At 40.4% G+C, this 23,742-nt stretch overlaps 1 protein-coding gene across 1 annotated transcript; it reads right to left on the bottom strand.

Moving 5' to 3' along the window:
* Positions 1-118: 118 nt before the first annotated feature.
* SYNM (synemin) lies at positions 119-22,868 on the bottom strand. The gene is made up of 4 exons (XM_074880036.1): positions 21,963-22,868; positions 15,728-15,852; positions 9,060-9,133; positions 119-7,581 (listed from the first exon to the last, which is right to left on the bottom strand). The coding sequence occupies exons 1-4, from the start codon at positions 22,746-22,748 to the stop codon at positions 3,767-3,769; spliced, it is 4,800 nt and encodes a 1,599-aa protein (XP_074736137.1). The 5' UTR covers positions 22,749-22,868; the 3' UTR covers positions 119-3,766.
* Positions 22,869-23,742: the final 874 nt, after the last annotated feature.

The following is a 23,742-nucleotide window of genomic DNA, read 5'->3' on the forward strand; positions in this document are numbered from 1 at the left end:
TCATTCTTTGAACTGAAATTAACTCATAGTCTGAGAGGCCTTAGAGCAAGACATTTACAGACATTATTGACAATGCAGCCTTAAAAACATAAGACAGAAAGAAAGAGAAACATCTGCATTGGTTTTGATTGTTTAATACTCAAGAGTGAAAAAGTGTAAAATCACAAAGCTTATACCACCACAAAAATGCAGTTTCATTACAAATGACCAAAACACAAGCTGCCTGCAAAGTTTCACACAGCTGACATCAAACAACCCAGTTTCAACATTCTTACCGTCTTTTTAAACACCTGCTATTCACAAACATCAGTCAATACAGAGTTCTAGGTCTCTCACACCTCTTTCTTTATATTCTATGCTCTATTTGCTTTCTAGACCAGTGGTTTACACATTTGGAAAACAGTGCCCCACTTCCGATCTATATCAGCATACAAATACATAGTTTTTACCCCCCAAATTACTAATTATATTTTAGAAGTATTTTGTTTAATCCAAACTCAGCAGTAAAGTTCTTATTTAATGAAAAGCACAACTTATATGAGTAAGCTTCAGAAGTGCATGCTGATCGAGGTTATATCACCAATCCTTTCAGCCACAGTTTATAATACTTAAGCAGAAAGTGATCATACAGGGTGAGTTAGTACATCAGACAGTAGGTTATATTTGCTTTTACTAGTAATGCATGTACCCGTGGCCTGAATCTGCAGATGCAACCATTAGGCCTGCAGGATGCGACTGTCACCTTAACTACATTTTTTTGCCTGAAGGTAGTATTATCCAAAAACTATCATTGTATCAAAATGTCTCAGGTTAATGAGAACTAAATGGAAAATGGGCTGCTTAAACAAAGATTTTTAAAACTTAAACCTTTTTTACATGACATATCTTTGTTTTCACAGCCTGAAATTATTCATGCAAAGGAACTGTCCATATGTTTAAACGTTATGCTAATACACATTTCCAGTTCCCTACAATAAACTAACATTCCAATAGTTGATTAAAATCCTGTTCTTAAATAGAACTAAAGAAAATACACAGAACAAATTTTTCCCTCCAGACAAACAAAATATATCTTGGTATAACCTACTACATCTGATAGCGATGTGTAAAGGAATTTTTAAAGAGCTGTTGTTGCCTCAGTGGAAACAATACAGATTTTTTTTCCTCTTTCACTGCTAAGGCCATCTACATTTTATGATTCACTTGCTCCTTACTGGTTTATTCCTTCATCTGACATTATAATCCTCTGAGCAGGTGAAGGTAAGTATTGGTATATTTGTTCCTAAGAAGCGTATCTGTCAAAGATTCCATAAGGTATCAATAAATGTGTTTGACCTTGTAAGTAGCTTTTTGTTGGTTACAGAATACATTTTCTACAGATATTTATGTCTGTTTTACAGAGAATGTTTAAGTTTCAGCTTAGAAAAAAAATTTGAGAAGACTAACACTGATTATTTTTAACTCTGTTGCTTATTACAGACCTGACTTCCTCCCTTATGCAGTTACTTAATACTTGAAGTACAGAATCTGATTGCTTGCAGTTAGGCATCTAGCTGGAAAATTCTGCCTTATACATGATTATTAAAATAAACACAGAGATGTTACCATCTTTAAAATTATAGGGTCAGCTAAGGAAACAAAAGTATAGGATGATATTAGAAGTACTACAATTAATAGCACCCTATTTATAAATGGAAGCACAATATCTTTTTTGAACACATATCAATAATTTCAAAAAAATATTATTATCCATTACACAGTGAACAGTATAAACAGGCTTAGCATACATGCCTTTAGTGCTTCTACCCAACTCAGTTTCCTATTCATTTTCCAGCTGTTAGAAACACTTCCAATTTCAACAAATGATTTCATAGTACATGATTGAAAAATATCCAATCCTGAGTACACTGGTACTCACACTTATACAAAATGAGGAAAAGGTACAGAAAGTTTTGCAGTGCAAACAAACCTTTGAGTTAATCTTTGGAACATTAATAGCTTCGTACAGTTTCAAACTTAGTAACTAAGGCACACAACAATTAAACTGTCCCATATCTGAAACAGCAAGATATGTCAGTCAGCGTGGAGCTTCAGCTTTGCATTTACATTCGTATTATAAAGTAGCAGTCAGTTTTGAAAAATCTAGCTTCTATTAATATTAAGGAATCTGAAAAGTGACTAGCCATGCCAGACTAAGATAGTTTAAGTGGATTCTAATATGGATTAACACACACAAAACTATGCTTACATAACCACAGGAAAAAAAATTCTGAGTCAGCAACCACCGGACTGGCACAATATAGCCATCCGGATACAGGTGTGTCTACTCTGCAGAGAAGGTGTGAGAGAGTGAGCAAATGTGCGTGTGTGTCTATGTAAAAATAGCAGCTTCTCATGTGAGTATTTTATTTCTTATATGCATCCAGTATGGTATCTTCTTACCCCAGTGACAAAAATATGTTGGCTGCTATTTCTGCTTCTGCTAGCACTGCACAGTTTAGTACAGCTGGTGGTGCTGGCTTCTGATCTGGACTTTGAAGTCATTGAATTATAATTGCAAAGTTAAATTATGTCCTTCATTTAACCAATGTGCAATCCAAGTGAAATTAGTTTATTTTCAAATGACTTAAGTAGAAACCAACTTTGGCCTAAGGCAAATCTTACAACAGAAAAAAAAAAAGAAAAAAGGAAAATTCAAATCTCAGGTTGGGTTTGCAGGGCTAGTAATTGAAAAGGGCCTCTTCTCATTTGTAAACAAAGAAAGGATTATCTGGAAATGACTTGACACACAATGATCATAAGTGTCACCAATGCCATTCTTACATGTTTGCTTCAGAACAGAGCACATACTAGCTAATTTCACTGTGTTAAGAAATTAGGCATTATATAATCATGTTTGACACTTCACACTTACCTTTAGCAATACCTACTATCAAGGTAACCCATATACTGCAAAATTAGTTTATGTTATTAATGTACATAGCCACTGAATCTGTAAAGAGTTCTCCTTACCTCAGTGGAAACACTATCCAGCCTATTTTTTAAATTCTTTTTAAAGATATTAAATGTACTACTATCTAACCATAAAAATCACTATTTCTCATTAGGAATACTGTGAGAAATTCAGTGTTACCTCTTTCTTCTTTGCACTGCATTCTAGCTATACAAATAATACCATTTTTGTCAACTCTTGCTATGCTTAGTTTGATCCTACAGAATCGTATTTATTTTTTATAGTTGTGATAACTGTATCTTAAAAGGCTTTCATTAGGTATTGCATATAAGTACACAGAAATAGAACTGAAAATCAGCTACCTACCACTCTCATTAGTCTTATATTCTGTTATATTTGTGGTTAGTAGCTTGAGATTTAAATAGAATTGCTGAATATTTTAGTAACCAAGTACAATACAGTATTAAAAAAAAAAAAGTCCTATTCAAGCACACACTTATTAATTGACCTGCTTCCTCTGAATTCCCCAGTAGCAAATTCCTGTCTCTACAGGTGGAAAAATCTGAAGTTATTGGACACAGGTCTCTGAGGAAAACATATTAATAGCATGATTTCTCCCTAAAATAAAATTTCCAATAAAGGAAGAAGTGTGATGAATAGGTAGAGGCTTAGATTCAATAATTCTCAGTCCAGTATTAATAATCTAAATAGCTTGAGTGTTTCCCCATCCCTTTTTTTCTCTTTTTTTAAAAAAAAGGATAATCAAAAATATGTATAAACAATTTACTAAGTAGACTTCATTAAAGTGTCCTTTCAGAACCACTGTCCATCATTATCATCATCATCTTCCTCCTCATGGTCCAGATAGAGAAGAGCAACTTTCTTTTCATCAGAAATAACTGACCTTTGGTCTACCATTCTTTGCAACTGTACAGTTTTATCAAAAAATGACTTTTCCACTACTTTTTCACCATGATCTTGAGAAAAACTGGAGAGAACGTAGCTTCTTCTTTCATTGTCATTTTCTACAGTCTGGTCACTTTCAACTTCAATCTGTGACTGACTAACAGAAGGGTCTTGCTTATTGGATATGAGCATTGTTGCTTGCTGTTCTCCACTTTTTACTGTAGATATTCCACCCATATTGGAAACATCCATTTGAAAAGTAAAAGATGTTTCCTTCGATCCTACTTTAATATGCTTTACAGGTCTACTGCTCTCAGATGACTCTTTTGTTTGTGAAGGGTCTTCCAGCGTTTCAGGAATAGGTCTTGTAAAGATTATTTGCTCAGTGTGAGTTTCTACAGGACTTATTTTAACGTGCCTGAAAGATCTACTGATATCTGAGCTTCCTTCTTTCTCTGAAAGATGTCCTCCTTTGTTAATGAGTTCTGGAGTTTCAGAAACTGAGCCCTGATATATGATTTGTTCAGTGGTCTCAACTCCCACTTGACCTAGTCTAACACGCTTTATTGAGCCTTCTGAAACAGTCTGGTCTTTCAGTTCACTGATTTCTGTGTGCTCAGAGATGGGCCCTTGGTAGACAATTTCTTCCGCTGTCATAAACTCTTGAGGACCCATCTGAATGTGTCTGACTGAACTTTCTGTCGGTGAGAAGTCTGTAGCGTCACTGACCTCCACTTTACCGGAGATTGGTCCTTCAAAGATAACTTGCTCAGTATGAATCTCTTTTGGACCTAATCTAAAGTGTCTTATTGATCTGCTGAAATCCACAGACTCTTCTGTCTGAGAAAGGTTACCTGAGCTATTGAGCTCCAGAGAGTCTGAAACAGGCCCTTCAAAAGAGACTTCTTCAGTTACTTGCCTTGATCCTACTGTGACATGTCTTGTGGACCTGTTGAAGTCTGTTGAAAACTTCTGGGAAAGATTTCCAGAATCAGTCTCTTCTACAGTTGTAGTAATAGGGCCTGTATAAATTATTTCTTCTGTGGTTTGGATTTCTTTAGGACCCAGTTTAAAATGCTTCACAGATCGGCTAAACTCTGATGATCCTTCTTTCTGAACAAGATCTTCTGTAGCACTGAGCTCCAGCATTTCAGAACCAGGCCCTTCACATACTATCTGCTCAAATCTCTGAACTTGTGCTGGACCAACCTTAATATACCTTATGGATTTGGTCTCATCTGTTGATTGTGGCGAGTGAGAGGCCTCTCCAAAATCTGAAGTTTCCAAAACCGAACCGTCATAAATAACTTTTTCAGTGGTATGATACCCTGCGCTACCACTGCTCCTCATTGTGGATGAGTGATAGACTTCTTGATCAGCCAAAGGAGTGTATTTATCACTGCGGGAAGAAACATCTATCTTGCTTCTATCATCAACAGCTCTCTCTGAGCTCTGTTTTTTCAGGGAGTGCAATGTTGCTTTCTCCTTCTCACTTGCAATTACTTCATCAAGCTGAGCTACATCGAATTCATCAGTATTAAGGGTCTGTGACAGATTGACTTCAGCAACGATTGTCACCAAGCCACCCTCCTCTGTTTGATCAACTTTTTTGATATCAAATTCTAAGCTACTGGAGTCAGCTTGGTTTTCTTTTGTTAATGCAGACAGCTCCTCTTTCACACTTTCTGGAAGACTGCCCTCCAACTGGTCCAAAGCTTCCTTCAACTGATGTTTAGGGTCCTTCGTTTCCTTTGATAAAAGTCCTCTTATTGAAGTCTGAAATTCATGGGGAATTTTAATTTCTTTTTCAATAACAATGGATTCAACATGTGATGTTTCAGCTTCAGGATGCTCTTTTAGAATATGGGCACTTGCTTCCTCCCCTATCACTTGATATGTTTCTTCTGGAGAGCTTACACCTTCATCTCTCTTACTTTGTGTGCCTTGCAAAAATTCATCTTGCCAAGAATACTTAATAGTTGATTCTTCTTCTATATGAATTTGCCCATATACTGAGTCATCATCTTTTTCATTAATAATAGGATGATCATCAGGAACAGATACAAAATATTTTTGTTCAATAGGTGAGTCATCTTCCTCAGTTACTTCTTCCACATGAGTGAAACTCTCATGGCGTTGTTTCTTCTTTTTAACATCTTCATACGTGAACGTTATGTTTTGTTCCTCCTCATCACCATAACGCCTCTCTCTCTCAGGGAATGTATCTTCCACTTCCTCTACTTCAAAAGGTGTTGAAAAATCAGTCCTTTCATTAGTGGCATAATCCAGTGGCTCCTCTACAATCTCAACATTAACAGACATGTTCTTTCTGCTCTCATTTCCTTTCAGGCCATGATGTACTATATTTTCTATCTCCTCTTTGGAAGGAGTTCCTGCAACACCCTCTCGAACCACTTTTCTAACATCCTGGTTTGATAGACCTCTTATGTCAGCTTCATCAGAAATATCTATGTTTTCTTGAAATTGGGATTGCACTGTGATCTCAGTCTTGATTTTCCCATCATCTGGTTGTTCTTGCTTATTGAAATAGGTCACTTTCTTGTCTGTTGATATTTGTGAACTAGAAGACTGTGTAAAGCTTTTAAGAATGTCAGCAACAATATTCTCTGCTATATTTTCAGTTGACAGAGTTGCCATTTTATGACTTCTGTCACTCACTTGCTCTTCATCTTTCAGACTCGATTCTGCTTCTGAAACACTAACTTTGTGAATTTCAGCAGGCTTAGTTCCATGGTCAACTGTTTCTCTTCCATAGGAAGTTTTAAAACCTTGTAACCTTATTTCTTTATTACTCTGAGATTCTTTGTCAGGAGCTGGCATTTCAAGACTGATAGGTATCTCAATGACTCCTTTGCTTCTTGATTCCAGGGTCACATTTGTATCTTTTTTGGTTGATTCACTTTTCAAAGTTCTTGCATTAGAAATATCACTCCCTGTTAACTTCTGGTTAATTACTTCCTCACGGGTATATTTTTTCTGCTCAGTCTTCCTTCCAAAATCAACAGTTCTTTCTTCTATAAAAGGTTTTTCATCTGTTTTCTTTTTCTCCTCCTTTGTTTGTTTCTCTAGCTTATCTTTTTCTTTCAGCAGAGATTTTTTCTCTTCAGTTGGTTTGCTGCCTCCACTTTTTTCGTTTAGCGTAATCTGAGTTTCAGTTATGGTTTCTTCATATTTAGATGGTTTAAAACTGGTATTCAGCTCATAAGTCGGAAATCTAGTGAAGCTTGGTTTTGTTCTTACATTTTCAGAAATCCCTGGCTTTGTGTCAGGCTTGTGGTCCTTGTCTGATTTTTCAGCGTGTTCTGATTGTTTGGAAAAAGATACTGTGGATGAAGTTGTAATTTCTGTTTTCTTCCTTTCTGGAATTGTCTTTTGCTGCCTTTCAGTGTTTTTCCAGCTACTGTAGGCTGGAGTAAACGTTCTTAACTCTTTGTGGTCTGTTAGAATCCTTTCATCCTTTGTAACAGTTGTTGAAGGGCGATATATTGAACCAAGTATCTCTCTTCCAAAAGCTCTTCCACTAGCTGTTGTCTGTGATCCAGCCTGTGTTGACTGAGCTGAGTAACGTGCAGAACTAGTATTTGTCACTGGCATTCTGTGTCTTCTATCAGGCATCCTGATAGCTGGTGAAGCTTTATTTCTATTTCTTTCTTGGTAAGTAGAGTAAATATCCGTGTAGTTATATGAAGTGTTTATAACATCTGCAAAAAGAGCATAGGTAACCAAACATGAAAATAATGGCTTGTATCCAAAAAAATATAGAGGGCATGAACTAAGAAATTTTATACTAAATTTTTGAAAGAAATAATGGCTTCATTTTCAGTGGAGCTTTGTAAAAGCATTCCTGTAGGTTTTGTGTGATAATTAAGTCTATGCATAAATTATATTAAAACTGAAAGCAAAGCTTTTTATTAAGTTGCAAATTCTTGCCATTTTTACCTGTTGTAAGCTACAGGGTATTATGGCATTTACATAAGAATTACATGTATTTATATTATTCATTTACATTCACAACTTATTATTAAATAATGTATGCTAATATCCTAGGCTTGTTTTGCTTCATTAGTCAAAGTGGCCTGAAGTTTCTCAGTTCCTATTGAGAATTAATGGCATACCTGCCATCACATAGTGGAAACTGAAAACACAAATACAGCCCTTCACAGCCACAAGATACAAGAAGGTACAACAAGGGAGAGAAATAAAGAACCTTTACATTGTCTGGCTCTAAGACCAAGCAGCACTACACAACTAAAATCTCCTACTCTGAAAAAGCTAGCCACACCTCCTCTGACTTCTGGAAGTGTTTCCTGGTCTGTGGTAACCACAGAATATGCCTGAGAATTGTCTGCAAAAGCACTGGCTAGTCCAGATCAAAAACATGCCAGGGACAGTACTAACAATTTAACAGCACAGGCAATTCTATGTGAGCGTTTCAGCCTAGGCCCTAGTCTGTTTAATTTACTACTACAGACACAGCCTTCAAATCTCTTCTGGGACTACTGTCTATGATGGTCTGATGATTTTAAGACCACACATTGTTAAACTCAGGAGTATCATCGAGAGTAATTCTGTTATTAATAACAATGACCACAGCAGTCAGATCAAAGGTCTATCTTATCTAGTATCCTGTTTACAGTGACCAACAGTAGATACATGAAAAAGAGTATAATAACAGGGTAAGTAAATAGTGATACTTCCCTGGTATACTCTCACAGCCTCCAGAGATTTGCAGCTCCTAAGATAGAAATGGTATCTTTATGTTTAATAAGTCTTTGATTTTTCTTTCATTACTCTGCTAAAATTTCTCTTTAAACCCATGTAAAATTAGTAACACTCACAGAGCCTCATGATGATGAATTCCATGGTTTTAACTACATGTTTTGTTAAATACCTCTTGCGTTATACTTCAAAACTCTCTTAAGACCTATGGACGTCTAACAGTTCTTGCACTATTAGAGCTATGAAACATCACTCCCTACTTAAAAATCATAACTCAAGTGGAGAAGGTATCTCACATAGAATAGCACCATGTTGATTTAAAATATTAACACTCAAAACCAATTCAATATTAATTTCGCAATACACTCATAAAAGGTGTTCTTCAGGAATACTATAACACAATAGTTTCCAGTTATATTTAATTCCATTCAACATTCATCTTTTAATATTCATTTTTTACCTTGAGGCAATTTCCCTGTGTGCTGATCTCTCCATGTAATAATCCACTGGTTGCTCTCCCCTTCTAACAAAGCTCTGTAAAACACATAAAAAGGCATTCCGTTAAAATATTGGGAAGAATAATCATAATATTTAACATTTGTAAGTCTTACAAACTGAAACAATTACCCTGCAGTTGGGTCAGATCTGAGTGCTTTTCACACCCCATATTTTTATTACTAGGAAAGAGAAATCCTTAGCATCTTCCAGACTCTTAGTTTGCAGAGTCCAGTTCATGAGAACAATGCAATAATCTTACAGTAGGTGACAGCAGCAGACACAGTACAGTTTTAGATCAAATCTTCCCCACTGGCCAATGTACTGCTTCCTGACATGGACAAGGTCCACTGATTTCCACTATGGAATCATACAAGCTAGCAATTTTTTCCAGAACGATGAACTTGTAACAGAGTTAAGAGAAAACAAAGCCACACAAAACTTAACAGATATTCAGTAAAGCTTTCCCAGAGAAAGACATGGAGATGTTTTATAAAGAAAAGGCAAAAATGAAAAAAAAAAAAATTTGCAAGCAAATAGCCAGCAGCGTTCCTGCTGGTCATCTAGTACTAAAGGTGTTGTTGAAGTGTGATATATGAGGGAACTGTTAGAGCCACAATTTGTAAGTTCTATCCTTTTCAAATTAAAATTGAAGGAAAATATTACTTCTACTGTCAAACACTGGCTAGTGCTGGAGGAAACAACTTACAGTATTAAAGTAACTATTCTTAGTTCCTGTTCAATTGGAAATCAACACAATGTATTTTACAACAGTGGACTAGGAAAATTCTTTCTGACAAACTGCTTGGTTTCTTTTAAAAACATCTCTTGTTTGTCCCCTCTGTTTCTCAGCCTTCCATTCATTCTTTTTTTGCAGTGACTCTCTAATAGCATCCACCTTTGCAGGGCCACAAGCTACATTATCCCCCCAAAAAAGTGCTCAACTGCAGCATTCTGGTGCAACAGCCTAGAAATTCTATGGCAGGTTCTTTCAATATGCAACGGAATGCCATAATCAATACGGTAACTTCAGTGTTTTTATATTCACTTCTACTAGCGAGATATCCGTTTCATCATTTTCCAGTTTTGGAAATGCCGGATGTTTTGCACTGATAACATACAGCTGCACCATAAAAGTTGTCAAGAGTAAGTCTGGAGGATTATGATAGCCAAGGCTTTTGACTCCCTAGGGGCGGAGTTGAAAGCAATTTAGGATTGTGGTAAAAACACATTTGCTGGGCATTTCTGTCAAAATTAACAAAGTAGGCATTTTAAATGTCACCTGTAGATTTCACGTGACTGATCACTTCAAACATTATATGCTTCTTTTGATTTCTGACTGCCTCTAGATTCACTAGGGCAATACTACATCAGCAAATTGTCATTAGTAAGGTTTTCTTTGCAATTGTGGATTTGCCTAGATTCAGAAGAAATGCCAGGTTAAAATTACCTAACATATTTACAGGTCACTTTCTCCCTTTAAAACAGGTTCAGATGGACACTTGCCATCTATTTTGTTATTAAAAAAAAACAAAGTAAAAGCAAGTTATCTTCATGTTAAGAGAGGCTTTATAGCAATTATATGACTTCAACACATAATAGAGAATGTTCCCAAGACCAAACATCTGATGAAGCTAGTGAATACAAAACAAATTGCTCTGATAGACATACGCTAGAGAAGCTGGTAGTGACGCTGCAGAAACCTATCAAGGAGATAGCAATGAAAGCGTTAACCATGACGAAGGAAACTAGGAATGTGGGTAGTTTGACTAAGGATTTCTGGCTGCTGTTAAAACAACAGTTGTTCAGTTGCTGCAGCAACATATGAAGTCACTAAAAATAAGTTCCAAGAGGTAACTGTATATGGCGAAGGGCAACAGCACACAGAAAAGCTGGATCTGAAATATTACTACTGAAAATACTTTGTATTTGAAAAACGGAAGGCAAAGCTTCGTGAAACCTCTATGAAGCTGGATGGTGAATCAGGGTTTTACTGTACACAGACTGTAATATGTATGTCCTCAAGCTTATCAGATAAACAAAAAAATGTTAAACTGATTTTGGCTTAATAAACTAGCATGAGAAACTAGTGTAATGTACTGAGCACTGGCTTGGAAGCCAGCAAACTCAGGTTATGTTCCTCAGCTTGACCATAGCTTCAGTTTATGCAAGTCATTTTGCTTCTCCGTTCTCTCGCATCCTTTCCTAATACTAATCTTTTAAACTATAAACTCTTCGTGGTAAGGACTGCTTTCAAACTTAAAACTGCCTGAAGAATAGGGTGTTAGTCTCAACTGTATGAACTCTTAAGTATTCACAGTAATAACAGAAAGCATTCCTCTAAGCAGCACTTATAAAAAATAACCATGTCAGCTACTTCCTGGAAATCCAATCCCAAATGACATGTACACACATTGTGTTAAGTGTTGCCAGAAAATATTCCAACTGCACCTTTAACTCATCTCATTATTAATGTTATTCATTTAAAGTTAGCAGCACCATGCTAGTCAGCCCCAAGCCCTATAGTGTGCTGGATGACAAGAGAAATAACTAGTCCATGAAAGCAAGTGGATGAGAAACTGGCTGGGGTGGGGAGAGAGGAGTTACCAAAAAACAAAAGTATGTGGTGCAAATGTTATGGTCATTCACAACAGCAATGACTTTGTTTCAACTACAGAAACCCAAAATCTCAGATGGGCGCAGTTAGCCAGCAGGCCATAAAATTTCATCCTCTCTATCCTGGGTATTTGGTAAGGAGTCACAAAAATAAACCTTTCCAGGAAGTGGAATGGAAGAAGATTTTTAGGGGTAACCATCACAGGATGGGAGGACTGTGTGAAGAACAGCAGGTAACTGCATGTTAAATTCCCTGGGTGTAGAAAACTCCGAATGTTCTCAAAACAAATACAGGAATAGGACATATTGGATGGTACAAGTTGTAAATAGGAAATAAGGATTCTGACTGAAAAAGCTGTGGTGAGTAGCTGAGGAGGCCTTAATGTTGGTGATGATTTCTTGAGAGGAAGGCATGCAAAGGGTCAGAGGAATTGTTGATGGAAGAAACCAACCGAAGGGGGATTGGAAAGTATGCCTGACAAGTGTATTAAGAGATCCTGACAATGACCGTGACAAACAAAGGAAAAAAAAAAAAGAAAAAAGAAAAAAAAAGCTTTGTAGCCTCCACTGCTTCAAAATGCAGAGTGGTAACCTAGAATAGAACATTTGCATGACACTAGGATTTCAAAGCAAAATCTTTTACTCTTCAACAACAACATATTTTATAGAGGGCAGAAAAACTACTGAAACCTACGGCAGAGGCTCTGGGCAGCTTCTGCTATTTGAAGATAAGCTTCTGATAGCTGAGGAGAAAGGCTTGATAGTAATTCTGATCCTAGGCATATTTTCTACCTCCTAAAATTAAGTGTCGTGAATAATTCACCACTACTCTCTGGAAATAAAACTTAAGCATAGTCTAAGTAGTTGTGGTTTTGCAGGGTTCCAAGAACACAGACCAAAACTGCAAGACACTCAATAAACATTTACTTCAACACTGGTAAAAAAGGATTGGGAGTGAAGATTCCCATGAGGTATAACTTCATAAAGCCACATAAGACATATATTTCACTTCCTAAGTGAGTGTCAGCTCCCAGAGCAGGAAGGGTGAGTAGAATCAGAGAACAAGTACACTTGGTCCCTGGGGAAGGGTGTTCCTTGCAACAGTGATCATTCTTGCCAGTCCAGGAGCAATGTTGCCTAATGGAAAGAATTGGCTTTAAAACAGGAGCTGTAGGAGTTGTAAAACAAAGAGAAAATACAGTGTGGGAGGTACAAAGAAAGCACAAAGAAGTAGACCAGATACCACACCCTTAACCTATAATGCCAGGAGAAGAGGAGGTGCCAAGGCCCTCAATGGAAACTTCTCAATGGAAAAATCAGGACGTTGAACTAAGTGCAAATAGGTGCTTTTTGTTTCCAGTATGCATAAGCAAGGGTATATGCCAGTATCCTTCACAAAAACAAACTGAAGCTGGCTTCACATGCCCTGGTTACCACAGATAAAAAAACCTGGGAGAGGAGCAGAATTTGAAAAAGTACATAGGTGAGCAGTCCAGAATTCTCCTACTAGTGGATCCATATTGAATCCCTCCCACAGCAGTGTTGATAAAGGCATACAGTAGGGAAGGCATTATTTTCCTAAGTGAAGGGAGAGTAAGAAAACAAAAGGAATAGGTAAAACTGCATAAATGTAAAAATACAAATCAAAACAATCACTTTTCAGCTTCTGATATTCTAAAAGAATTTTGTTTGCAGGCATTAGATAGCATGTTTTCTGATGTGTAGCAAGACCCATTCCTCTGCTTCCATCTGTAGATCTGTTTCAGTAGGTGGATGCTCATTTGTCCACTGAAGTCTGCCATGCCAACGCAATCAGTGATACAAGTTGCATTCACTACATTCAGATAAAGAAACCCTACAGGTTAAGGAGCTTCTCAACTGGACAACACCACATGCTGCAGCTGATGCTGACTTGTTCTCCTTTCATTAAGAAGGTCAGGGGATCCTTAGACAAACCAATAGTGCTCAGATGATCAGTGATATGACCTTTGGAGAAGTTCCAGAATTTAATGGGCTTACAGGGTTTTACAGAGCAGAAGCACTGACGGTTCACATATTAACTAAAAGCGTGTCCAAACAACTAAATATCTGGGCATTATCATTTCTACTTCTGGATGAATACTAATCATCAAAACAATTCCGATAATTCTGTTATTGTGAAAGTGCTAATCCCATTTTGCAGATGAGTAAACTGAGGGAGAAAGTTTAAGTGGCAACAGTAAAAGTCAACATCAGAGCTAGGATTAAATTCAGAAGAATCATATGTTTTAGCAAAGTTAACAGAATTAACACTCACAGATAAGGATTGCAACTGGCTACTGTTTCCACAGTTTATTTTCTACTAGTAATGCTCCAGATACTACTGGTTTTCCAAGGATCACAGGGATCCCACTCCACCAATAAACATCCAGGTACTGTTGCTCACCAACTGACTACAAATTACTTGTCCCACATACTGCTTGTGATTTCATCTTGTCCAGAAGCCAGCCTTGGTCTGCACCTCATAGCACACAACGCTCAAGCCATCTTGGACAGATCATTTTTGTTCTTTGATGGACTACAGACATCCTTTGCTCACTAGTCTATTATCATGCTACTCAGAAGTTATTCCTTCAAGCTTCTCATTTTCAGTTTTGAAACTACAATTAAATTTCATATTTATCAGTGGATTGCTCTAGTCTACACATTCCACCCATAATTCAGCTGGTGCCATCTTTATCCAGACTTAGATGCTTATTGATTCACAGCAACGCAGGTTGAATATGAATAAGGCACACAATATAGACAAGCTAATGACTGAGGCATACTCCTTAAAGAGAATACAAAAGTAGGCTGACATTAAATTTTTTCAAATTACTACTTTGCTCAGTAAGAATTACTGTAAGTATTTGAAGATCAATATCTCAATGAAATTTATTGAAAATATTGTGCTAGTTGTAAAAAAAAAAAATACCATGATCTTTACAATAAGGTGGTATCTTCCTCTAGTTTTGGTTTGTTTTGGGGTTTTTTCCTTCCGAATCACTTTTATGCCCTGTGCCAACTGATACATCATGATTTTCCAGACAGAATTACTCTGGCTTTTCAACCCCACAGCTACTACATGGCTAGAGAGATATACAGTACTGAAGATTCATTAGCAGAGATGTTTGCTGATATCTCACACTTCAACCAAACATGTTTCCATAACGAACCAAGGATGGAGAAAGCCAGGATTTAATCAGACTGACTTTTCTGTTATCTTCCCACTATCCTACAACTGAAACAAGAATGGGGAACTCACTCCTTGTATGGATGCTGCAGGTGGACACTAATCAACATATTTAAACAGGGAAATGTGCCATGTAAGTTGACAGATGGCAATTACACTACCTCATGTTTTATTGATTGCAGTTTAGGGATACTGGCTCCTCAGAGCTTGTAATCAAATATTGCATCAACAATTCACATCAATTTGGTATCAACTTGACCAGGACTAAGAAGGTTTCTTACATATCACTATATTTGTACAAAGTTAATAGGATTCCTATGGATTATATTGGCTTCTCTAATACGCTGTTCTGGGGACAGAAGAAAAGAATGAATTACTACCAGAGATAGTTTTGCTCGAGTGATCAAATTCCAGTCACCTCTGCCCACTGGTAATTCTTATCAGTGTTACTAATGAATAACGGTATTTTACTATTCTTACAGTTTTCTCAGAGATCTCAGACAACTCCACATGTATTAGCAGTCTTCTGAAGGGGTGTTATCTTCCTTTCACAGACAGCACAGTTAGTTTAAATGGCATCGTGACCCATGTCACAGAACAAGCCAACAGCAAGCTAAAAACTGATATTAGGGGTCCATTCACTCTATTTAACAAACTGTGATATATACAATGAGTCTTCACTGGAGACCCTAAAAGTTGTTGTTTGTAATTTAAATGCTGGAAAGAGGATGAATGGGGCTCCTGTATCTATAAAAAGTGATTTAAATTATCCTCTGATTAGACAGGAGCATGACCGCAGTTCTTACCTATAGGTTTCAATTTCAAGGATGAGGCCTGCTTTCACCTGCAGTAGTTCTTGATAATCCTTCAGGTAATCTGTGATCGACATGGTCAGGAACTGCTTTTCTTCTTCTAGGGCGTCGATTATCCTCTAAACAGAAATACTGATTTTTAGTTTTGAACCAACATAAAAATCTGTACACTTGAATGCCTAATAATGTAAAACTTTTAATTAAAAAATAATAATCTGAGAGAATAAATCAATATATTCCATCACTTCAAAAATCATAACAAATCAGCTCTACGACCTCCCAACATACAATCTGAAATACATTGTTACTGAAGCAGAGTTTTATGCTAAGATTTCATTTTATGCCTTACTAAGCTAGTTAAATATTTCAGTAAAACCCATTCAGATGCCCTGTACAAAAGTCATCAAGTATACATAGCAGGGGAAAATATACTTTTTTATAAATGTGACTTAAATGTCACATTTTGTCATTTTAAGAGCATAGATGTGCGTGCTTAAATCATACTTGAGTTCAGGAATTTTGGTGATTACTTTGCTATGAGAACCTGGCCTATTTATCCATATCAGTATTTCCAGTTCCATAGACACGTGGGTCCAAATCACATGGATTCTAGCATCTGGAGACACTCATAGTGCCTAGAAGGCAAAGGATGAACCTCCAGAGGTTCCTTCAAGCCATGTTTTCTACAATATTCGGACACCTCTCATAATCCACCCAGCTTTGTTCTAACTGATACTCAGAATATGTACAAGGGATTGCTCATTTTCATCTTGATAGTTAATTATAACTTTGTACCTTCGGGGGGGGGGGGGAGGGGGTGTGCGTGGGAGGAGCGTAATTTATATGACACTCACAAATGACTTGAGAGCAGCAGCACTGATGAGACACTAGGTAAGGCCTGCCCCACCTTTCTTTCACAAGTTTTGGACATGGAGAAAGGGACTGATGAACAGAAAGACCAAAGTCCAAAATGGTCTAGATTTGAACACACTCTGAAATACTAAATGAAAGATTAAGTACTGAATAACTGTACACAACAGAAAAAGCAAGGAAGACTTATGCAACAGAACATTAAGACTTGATTTAGATCAAGACAACCGACCCCATGCTCTTGAAAAGAACATGGCAGAAAGCAAGTGCTTTAATCACTGGTGTTAGCTCTCACATGAAGGGTAAATTGCCATCTTCACAAAATTAAGCCCTCCCCTGATAATTGAGAGGAGCTTCTTCAGTACAGATTCAGAGCTGGAAGGATCGCTATTAGCTATTCAGTGTGGTTCTTAATGTCTTCTGCACGGTGGATAGAATCTACTAACCCAGATCAGTCCTCCTCAGCCATCAGACTGATGCTAACTGAAATAGATTACACTTTGTTCTGGGGACTGGGGAGACAGAAATTAAATCTCAGCAAAGGCCTGGTTCTGTTTTGTTCACATCACTCTGCAAGGACACTGAACTGTCATTTACAGAGCAAAATCTCATACACGTGTACAACACTGAACAGGAATTCATGACAGCTATTTTAGATTGCATCCTAATAAATGCTGTGCAATACAAACTGGAAAATCAAGACACTGATAGTCTAGTTTTAAAAAAAAGAATCAAAACACAGCATTTATATGCAGCTAGTGTTCAAGTATCACAGTATGAGCAATAGCATAAAAATGAAGATACAGCAGGGCACTCCCCAGATTGGTTAATGCCAGTATGATATTCTAGGCAGAAGTAAGGTTTAAGAACTAAGAATATAAAGTGCTGGCATTTCAAACATTAATAGGTGTTTTTTTTTTTCTTTTTTTAAGTAAAAGTAAAAAGAAAGCTTAATGAAGGAAGCTGCCTGTATCTTTATATACACATGGGTATATCTCTATATAACACGTTAGTATTTCTATTTCTTTATTTGCATTTGCAACTGTTGTTAAATGATTACACTGATGTTTTCTTGGACGTGACAAACCTTGTCTACAGTCTTCAATGCACCTACAACTCCCTTTCTGTGGCAGAAGACAGATCATAGTGGCATATCTGAAAAAGCACTATCACCCATCCAACAGCCTCATCTGAACTGCAGTGGAGGTAACGTCCTGCTCGCTGCTGTGCATGGCCATACAGAACTGCTGACCTTTAGTGGCTCTGAGGCAACAATCCTGTTCAAGAACTGACCCACTGGAAACTCCCAAGATGAGAAGGGAAGAAGACTGCCAGGCCCTGCTTTTAAAAGGAAAAGGCTATCAAGCAAGAATGGACAGGATGTTGACAGAACCAGTGGAGTCAGCAAAAGCAGCAAAAGACAAGACAGACTGGATCTCTGTGGGACCAGCCCCTCAGGGTGGTAAAAGCTCTGATACAAAACATAAGGAGATTCTGGTGTTGGTTGCCTCCCCAATTAAATGTAGAGACTAACCTATACATGTGCATGCATATGTTAAAAAGAGCTTCACAATGGGTCTTGCTGCAGTCCCAGAAGAATCTATATAGGGAACCTGTACATCGGACTACAGTGTGTGGAGCTCTGGAAGACTGGGGATATTCACACTTATCTAGACATAGGAACTCCAGTGCCTCACCCCCAAGTTCTGCAGTCTGGCTTTGAAAAGCCACCGAGATTCTACCCACTGGATTTGGAAAGTACTCAGGATCCAAAAGTTTGAGTTAATGATTACCATAAGGGGCTACATAACTCAGCCCACTGTGTAATAATTCTAAAGGAATTCATTCCAACAGGAGCAGACATTGTATAGACTGGATGGCAGACAGCCACTCGTCTAGCCCTCCAGTCACCGATGCTTAAACATAATGCAGAGGACAATTGGTCTTAAGTCCTGTTTCCAAACATGCCAAAAAGCACTTCGGCAAAGTTCAGGAGATTGCAAGCCGACAAACTTCTATTTTGCAAAAGGTAACCTGTATTGTTACAGCTGTGTTTGCTTCACACAGGACTTTTCTGGAAAGATCTGTTTCTCAACCCCATCAATCCCATGGCCCCCCAAATCCCAGTGATGTCCTGCTAGAACTCACTAACTGAGCAGAAGTGATTTTCTCACCCTTCAGATGTTCCTTTCCAGGCAGCAGTGGGAAATTTTAGAAGGGCAGTAGGGGTAAAAGAATTTACTTGGGTTGTCCAAGCTGCACCTACTCAGGGAATAAAGAGAGGATTCCAGGCTCCAGCCCTTTCCATCTGGTACTATTTACTGATCCCAGAGCTCATTCAGCGGCTCAGCAGGGGAGGAACTGACACTGCGCTTAGCTGGCTAGAAATGATACACAAAAAAATGCACATGACATATTGATATTATATGTTCATTTGACAAGATGTCGTCTTCTTCTGTGGAGCTCACAACACTGATGCAGGAACTGATCCTAAACCCACTGTATTAATGAAAAATACCTGCCTCATTTCAAAGCAGCAGGATGAGCCATGGCCATTTTTAGAGGGGCTTTAGACAGGGCTTTCTCAAATCACTGAGAGTTTTTGCCTAAGTGTTGTCACAGCACACAGCTAAAATTATGTAAGAGACCTACTGAGTTCATCCCTTTAGCACTCGGGACCAGTGAAAGTTTTCCAAACAATGTAATGATTTACAGCTTGCCTGGTTCCGCTAAATTATAATTCCAAATGCATATTTCTATTTAACATTGCTGAAAGCTTTAGCAAGGATAAGGACAGTGCAGGAGGCAAAGATGGACATATAAGGCAACTGGAAGATATATGGAAAATATGAGTAAATCTAATTGCCATTGCAGCTGCAATGAACAATAATCACTTGACTTAAAACTGTACATACATATCATTTCTATGTGACACTTTACAATAAATAAGCACGGAATAGATGCTCTTTAAAGAGTAGTTTAAAATCCATGCAGAACATACTTTCACCAGTAAAAGAAATCACGAGGGAAGAAAAAAAGCTTTGAGCACAAGACCAAAACCTGAAACAGCTGCTTCTACACATTCTGTAATTTTATTTCCTGGATGTGAGCAAAAGCTATTTTCTTTCTCATGTATAGTAGACTGGCTGCTGGAAAAGGTCTGTCTCATTAGAAACCAAACATTTTCAGTATGAAACTGTTCAGAAGTTATAAACCTTATGATATCATTTTCACCAGAGTTTAAGTATTATCTAGATATATATTCAAAGATAAGACAGCTCACATGTTTTCAAGCACTTGTTTCTTCTTGTATTACTAAGCTTTGAAGCTATTGTTCCTGTAAAATCCAAAGCATGCCAAATGCTCGTGAGAGTAAACCAGAAGTTTGTTATGTTGGTATCAAAATAACAATCCATTTTTGAGTATTTAATCAGGACAATTCAAGGGCATGCGTTGATTTTGATTATCTGACTTTACAACAGGCTGCTCTATCTCCACTTGCTCTTCTGAATAAAATTCTTTAAAAATACAAACATACAGAGACAACACACTTATATAAAAACACCTTGGTAAGTTGAAAGAAAGAGTTTGGGATCCACACCCGTTCTAACTGGCTTTAGAAGAAAAACTTGTATCATGAATAGTGAACTATACAAAATGCTCTTCTTAAAATAACACCATATTTAAAGGTTTTCAGTTTGAGCAATGATGATGGAATATCAATCAAATTTTCATTATAAATCCCTAACAACAAATATAGACAGCAAGGAGGACATATTTTTGGAAATCAAAGTAACTAGATATTAGTAGGTTTATGTACATTTATATAAACTTATACACCTTTAAAAATAGGGAAAAAAGAGGGTTTTTTTCTTTACATCTTCACCTGGCTTTGACTGATGGATAGATGTAATTAGTGAGAGATTTATATATAACATCTTCTTCTAAAGCTTTGGAAATGTTTACATACATGATTGGAAGAATGAGCTGTCCTGTCAAAAATGAAAAAAAAAATTATTTAAAAGTTAAAAGCCTTTCTGATTACTTCTTACATACCTAATCTGCCTCACTTCACAGCATCTGCAAACTATGCAACTTGCAAACAATCTAGCAACGTACGAAAACCAGACACACAGCAACAAGTCCCAGTCCTCTCCCAGTTGCCAGCATCTCCATAATCTACCACGGCTGCTGGACACAATGTGACCATTAGCACACGGGGTTCAGACAAACACCATGCTCCAGCAGAGTGTTAATAAAAGGTCTAACAATGAACAAAGGAAGTGTTGCCCTCAGGAAATCGATCGATGGTCTGGATGATCTAATACGTCCTCTCCACTCTGAATCTGATGAAGTGATATTTTGCTGTTCCGGCAGCTGCTGATCTGCCCACACGCGCAGGGCGATTATGCGTCGTTACACCAAATGTTATTCTGACCACAAGCAAAATCTCAGCTGCAGCTGCTATAACCCTGTGTTTAACACCACCAACCATCCACCTCAAACAGATACCAGTCACCTACATCGTTAAAGTTTTATTTCAAAAACTTCCCACTCTGCTCACTGCCTGTAGCACAGTAATGAGTCTTCCTGCCCTTAAACAACTGAAAGTTTCCTTCGCTATGCTGGGGCCCACAAGCCCTTCTCTAGGCTCAGGGTGCACAGGAGCGTGTATAAAGCCGGAAGAAAATTCAGATCATTTCTCTGATCGCGATGGGTCACCCTCAAGTCTCACGCTAGAAGGGAAGCGTCATGTCCCACCACATGGGGACTCAGTTCGTCTGCTCCCAGGGACTGCTCGTGTCCCCTGTGCTCCGGCCAACCCGAGCAGGAGCCCTGGCAAGCCTGCGCCCCAGCTCCATGCTCTTGGGCACTTGCCAAGGGCAAGTTGGGGAGCAAGCACCTGTCACCAGGAAGATGTCCTCGGGGTCACCGTCTCCCTTTTAATCCCCACCCTTCGCACCCAGCTCTCCCCGAAGGGAGCAGTGGGTCTCAAAGGGACTCCCTGCTCCACCCAGGGAAGGGCTCAAAAGCAACAAACTCTTGCTGGGCCACCTCCTCTTCCAGGCTGGGGAAATCCTACTGCGGGGAGGCGAAGTGGGCCGAGGGGGCCCTGGCAGAGGGATTCCGGCACTTCCCGCAGCAGCGGGCGCAGGAGGGATGGGAGTTGCTCTCCGGGTGCTGAGAGCCAGGGTCATGGGAAATGGGACTCACGGCCCACGATGGGCCAGAACTGAGTGGGAGGGCGGCAGGAAGCTCAGAGGGGCGCCAGAACAAGCACCGGAGGGCAGGGAGGACGCGGCAGGGCGAAGAGGGCTGAGAGAGGCCCGGGACCGGCCCGGGGGGCACCACCACGCACCTGGTACTCCTCCACCTCAGCGCCGTGGCGGTCCTGCAAGGCGAGCAGCTCCTGCTCCAGCCGCTGCCGCAGCCCGCACAACTCCTGGCCCTGGCGGTGCAGGTCCTCCAGGTGCTGGCGGCACTGCCGGCTCTCCTCCCGCAGCAGCTCCAGGTTCTCCCGGCTCCGCTGCGCCTCCTGCTCCTGTAGCACCTGGATCTGCTCCTGGTAGCGCAGCAGGGTCTCCCGGCAGCTCTGGCTGAGCAGCATCTCGTAGGTCTCCTCCAGCTCCTCCAGGCTCAGCCCGGCCAAGGGCGGCGGCAAGGCGGCCAGGTCCACCCGCAGCTCCCGCATCTCCGCCGCCTCCCGCCGCTGCCGCTCCGCCAGGTGACCGTGCTCGGCTCGCAGCTGCAGCAGCAGCTCTTCCAGGGCCACGCACTCGCCCCTCAGCCGCTCCAGCAGCTCCCGCTGCCCGGCCAGCTCGGGTTCCAGCCGCCGCCGCATCGCCAGCACCTCGGCGCCCAGCACCTGCAGCTGCTCCAGCTCCCGCCGCAGCCCGTCCCGCTCCAGCTCCGCCTCCAGCTTCGCCCGACTCAGCTCCTCCAGCTGCATCCGCAGCCAGGCCAGCTCCTGCTCGGGCACCCGCAGCCCGATCAGCTCCTGCTCCCGCAGCTCCGCCAGCTCCCGCGCCAGAAAGCGGTTCTCCTCCTCCAGCTCCCGCACCCGGGCCACGAAGACCCGCAGCCGGGCGTTGAGCTCCTGCAGCTCCCTCTTCTCGTCCCATCCCGCTTCCCAGCGCCGCCACATCTTGCCCGGGACGGGGGGTCGGAGCCGCGGTGGCCCCCGGGGGTACGGGCGCTGCGCAGCTACCGCGGGGCTCTGCGGGACCCTTGCGCACCGCTCCCGCCGCCTGCCCGGCCCGGCCCCGCCCCCGGCCCCGCCCCCCCGCCGCGCCAGGCCACGCCCCGCCGCCGCGCCGCAGCCCTGCGGCGCCCCCTGCCGGGCTCCTGGCGCCTCCCGCCGAGCGGCGCCGAGGGGGAAGCCAAAGCCCCGCCTAGGGAAGCAAAGCCCCGCTTAGCACCGCTCTCACGAAACCCCTTCCTCGGCATCCTTGTCCTCCCTTCCCGCGGTGTGCGGCCCTACTGGCTAAGGCTCAGCCCGCTTTTCCACCCCTGCACCCTGGGAACTCTGCTCCCCAGGGGGTATTTCTTCGCTCTGTGATCCATCTGCTGCTGTTACTGTACAGTGGCTGGGCTTAAATTAATATAAAGTGTCAAATGCCATTTTAGAACGCCACTTTTAAGTTGAGGAAGCCACTGAAATGCCTCCAATGTTGAGCTTGTGTCACAACTCATAAAGCCTTTGTACAACAGAAAAGCATCCCGCCTTGCGGGCTTAGCGCACGGCAGCAGCGCCCGCAGCCAGCACGTCCCTGTGCCCGATTCTCTGCCTTATTTTGCACCATATATGGGCTGGATCCAGAGAAGTCCTTTCATTGACTGCACTGAAACTGGCTCTCACGAGCTGCTCAGCAAGGAGGCAGTGAAGCATCACACCCTGTATTATCTACCAAATGAGACAAAAAGACGAGGAATGACTCATTTCAACCTTTTTCATCTCCCCAGGCATTCTTTCTCCCTCTCATGCACAAATACATTTCAATTTCACCCAGTGCTGCAGCATGGGGAGTTCTGCAGAGATTTGCTGCTTCGTGTAGGGCAGCACAGCTCACACCTCTGCATTTACTCCTCAGGACCTCTCCCAACTAAAGCTCACACAGGGAAAGGATTGGAAGTTGGCA

The sequence above is a fragment of the Strix uralensis genome, chromosome 11, assembly GCF_047716275.1.
Source record: "Strix uralensis isolate ZFMK-TIS-50842 chromosome 11, bStrUra1, whole genome shotgun sequence".
Taxonomy (NCBI): Eukaryota; Metazoa; Chordata; class Aves; order Strigiformes; family Strigidae; genus Strix; species Strix uralensis.

Coding starts and splice junctions, on each gene's coding strand:
- SYNM (XM_074880036.1), bottom strand. CDS start 22,748: ATGTGGCGGCGCTGGGAAGCGGGATGGGACGAGAAGAGGGAGCTGCAG. Junction 15,853..21,962: donor CTGAGGTGGAGGAGTACCAG/GTGCGTGGTGGT, acceptor ATTTCTGTTTAG/AGGATAATCGACGCCCTAGA. Junction 7,582..9,059: donor CACAGGGAAATTGCCTCAAG/GTAAAAAATGAA, acceptor CTCTTTTTGCAG/ATGTTATAAACACTTCATAT.